General features: G+C 35.7%; 1 protein-coding gene across 1 annotated transcript; it reads right to left on the bottom strand.

The window, feature by feature from the left end:
* Nucleotides 1–1,598: 1,598 nt before the first annotated feature.
* LOC128857627 (tigger transposable element-derived protein 1-like) lies at nt 1,599–3,114 on the bottom strand. The gene is made up of 2 exons (XM_054093375.1): nt 2,784–3,114; nt 1,599–2,446 (listed from the first exon to the last, which is right to left on the bottom strand). Exons 1-2 carry the CDS (start codon nt 3,112–3,114, stop codon nt 1,599–1,601), a joined length of 1,179 nt encoding a protein of 392 aa, XP_053949350.1.
* Nucleotides 3,115–3,554: the final 440 nt, after the last annotated feature.

Raw genomic sequence — 3,554 nt, 5'->3', positions numbered from 1 at the left:
AGTTTGCTATAGCTTACATTTCATTGCTTTTGCAGCATCTATAAGTTCATCTTTTGTGAATGGGTTCCGTTGCTTCATACTCGAGTTCTTTCCTCTCAATACAATGTGTTGGGAAGAGTGTGCCGGCAATTTTACTTACCACTTTGGTTTCCATGCCAGCAGTGGGGGATTTGGCTCCTACCTCTTCCATAACGATTTTGTAACCAACCCCCATGGATTACTATTTCGATCGTATATCGTAAAATATGGTTTTTCCGCTTTTCAAAATATTTATATTAGTAAAATATTTTTTTAAGTCCAGCAGAAAGCCCATGCAGCGCCGCTTTGTTTGTATAATAATTGTTATCATTATATAAGCATTAATATAAAAAAAAATAATAAAAAAAAATTTGATTATGAACCTGGCGAGTATTTATGTGACTTTTCACTATCATTAACAGAGTTAGTAGCTAAAAAAGGATATCCACTTCTATTAAACTTAGTGCATAATATTAATAACTGTTTTTTTTTTTTTTTGGAGTTATGAATGCACTTTCATTGCATCTCTCTAACAGGAACCCTCTTCCTTATTGGCAAAACCCCAAGGCAGTCGAAGCTCCTCTTGAGGCAAATTTGTCACCAGCAAATTAATTCGCTATAGGCACGAGCAAGCGGCAAGCACTTACAGCCAGGTGCATGCATAAGCTCCTCCCAACCATGCTCTTGAATTTTTTGCTAGCCACTATGTTGTAGTTGTAGTAGTTCATAAAGCGCTTCCGGTACGGTGTAGTCACCGATCACCATCGTCCATCTTATCTAACAGTTGGCCCAAGAAACAAGCTGTTTAGACGAGGTTAGCCCAAAGGGAGAAGTGTGTTGGGCAAGTGGACCTAAACTAGCGGGTGAATAGGTGCTTTGTGTACTGCACTGTACTTTCAGGGGCCGGACATATGTTGAATATGTCGGGATCAATTATGGATAGATAGGAGTTTAACTTGCTATAATCTTCTAAACGCAATTGTGCCAAAACGACGGCGGGTCCCGAGTCAGCTGAGGCTCTTCATCTGCGATGGATGGTGGTGTGACTCCGATAACTAGTGCCCTGAACTTTAGTCATTATTGATGTGCGTGGTGCTTTATTGTTCTGTTAGAATGAGAGTCCTCTTCTTTTGGCCAAAGCTCGAGAAATTTTGGTGATTGCTTCCTTCAAACGATCCGATTGTGGCAGTACAGGTCAGAATTACGTGTACAGGTAACCCTCCTACAACGCGATTAATTGGTTCCTGAAAAACTCCGCGTTGTAGGAAAATCGCGTTGTAGGAAACTTTTTTTCCTCCATTTTTCCTTTTCTTAAACAATATCACGCAAGTAACATTTTACAGTTTTCTCAGCCGAATTAATTATATTAGACCTTTCATCGAATAAAAAAAATTTATTTTTTCAAAGATATTTTTCTATTTGTCTATTTCAATATAATAACATAAATTAATTCATTTAATTAACCAGCAAAAAGCAATTCATTTATTTAAATAACATAAAACTAAGGAAAATAAAATCTGGGAAAAATAGACACGGATTTTCAAATCTACATATTTCAGAGGATTTTAAATCTCAACCTTCTATAAATCCGCTTCCTCGTCCTCGCTTATTATAATTTGCTTCAAACGTTTTGCTCTTGGTCGTCCTATTTCAAAATCCGAGCTTGACCCACTATCACATTGATCCGGTTCAGCTATTATTGCTGGTCTTAAAAAATCTTTTACTGATGTCTGCTTTGTCCTACTTCGTAAATCTTTATAGATTTCCTGGTAGGCAGATAAATCATGTTCAAGATTTCTTTTGAACATTTCTGCTCTACTATTTAGAGGATCGTTTTCCAAAACATACTCTTCCAACTCCTTCGCCAGATTTAAAAGTTTCTCCACACTTTTTAGCGAAAAGTTTTTGATTTCGGTGTCAGAGAGGTCGTCAGAGCTTTCTTCAATCGATAATGCTTCACTTGTCATTGCTGCTAAATCTACTTCATTTAATTCGTCGTCCACAACTAATTCTCGAATATCAGCCACATTTATTTCGTCATATCCATCGCCTTTTATTACGTTTGCCAGTCTCACTACGTTTTCATATTCATCCTCAACGAGATTAACAACAGTTTCCTGTACTACAACCTCTGGCAAAAGTGCTTTCCAGCAAGCTCTCAGTGTTGATTGACGAATGTCTTTGAGTGATTTGCCGACGATTTCACAGCAATCTAAAATTGAGAACTGTTTCCAGACTTCTTTGACCGTTATATTCAATGATTCTATCTTCTCTAATATTAATTCAAATGATTTGCGTATGTAGTATGCTTTAAAGGTTGATATTATTCCTTGATCTAAAGGTTGTAATATTGATGTAGTATTGGGCGGTAAAAACTCAACTTGAATATTTGGATGACTTAAATCAGTTGCATGAGCTGGTGCATTATCTAAAAGTAGCAAAACTTTAAATGCCAAGTTCTTTTTTTTTTAGATAGTTTTCTACGTCGGGAACAAAGCAATGATAGAACCAATCATTAAATAGTTTGGCAGTCATCCATGCTTTTTTGTTCGCTCTCCAATACACTGGAAGATTGTTTTTATTGTTTCCTTTCATGCAATGTGGATTTAATGACTTCTTAATAAACATTGGTTTTGTTATAAAATCACCAGATGCATTACTGCAAAGTAGCAATGTTATTCGGTCCTTAGAAACCTTAAAGCCAGGAGCTCCTCTTTCGTTCCTCGAAATAAAAGTTCTTGATGGCATTTTTTTCCACCACAAACCTGTCTCATCAGCGTTAAATATTTGATCTGGCAAATAACCATGTTCTTCAATAATTTGTATGAACTGTTCAGGATATTTGTTCGCCGCATCAGCATCTGCGGATGCTGTTTCACCCTGAATTTTCAAATTGTGTAGAGCATGCCGTTTTTTGAACTTTTCAAACCAACCTTTGCTAGCCACGAATTGGTGGTTATCTTCGTCGGTTGTTGATTGTCCTGTTTCCTTTAAATAATTGAATATTTTTAATGCTTTCTGTTTAATTATATTCCCATCCAAAGGCAACCGCTTTTGCGTCATATCTTCTATCCATACCGTTAGCGATTGTTCCATTTTTTCTATTATCTTCGTCCTTGGCCGAGAAGTGATTTTTGCGAGGACCGATGATCCGGATGATACCGAATTTCTAATTTTATCTTCATTTTTTTTATGGTTCTTATCGTGGACTCGTTTAATTTAAAATGTCTAGCAACATCAGCTATTCTCTCTTGATTTTGAATCCGATTCAAAATTTGAATTTTGGTTTCAATCGTGATAAACTTTCGTTTTAATGATGCGTTTTCCTTTGCTTTTGGCATTTTTATGGCCTAAATTACAAATTAATTAATTTAAGTTATAAAAAAAGTTTAACAGAAACTCACCGATTATAAAATCTATTTATCTTGATTTTTACAAAATTATTATTATACGACAAATGGTTTCACAAACGTTTTAAAATTTGTTTCAACTCCTCTTCACGACTTACTGTGAATGACTAAACCAAATCAAATTTC

Source organism: Anastrepha ludens, chromosome 3, assembly GCF_028408465.1.
Source record: "Anastrepha ludens isolate Willacy chromosome 3, idAnaLude1.1, whole genome shotgun sequence".
NCBI lineage: Eukaryota > Metazoa > Arthropoda > Insecta > Diptera > Tephritidae > Anastrepha > Anastrepha ludens.
This window is presented reverse-complemented; position numbering and strand designations above follow the sequence as displayed.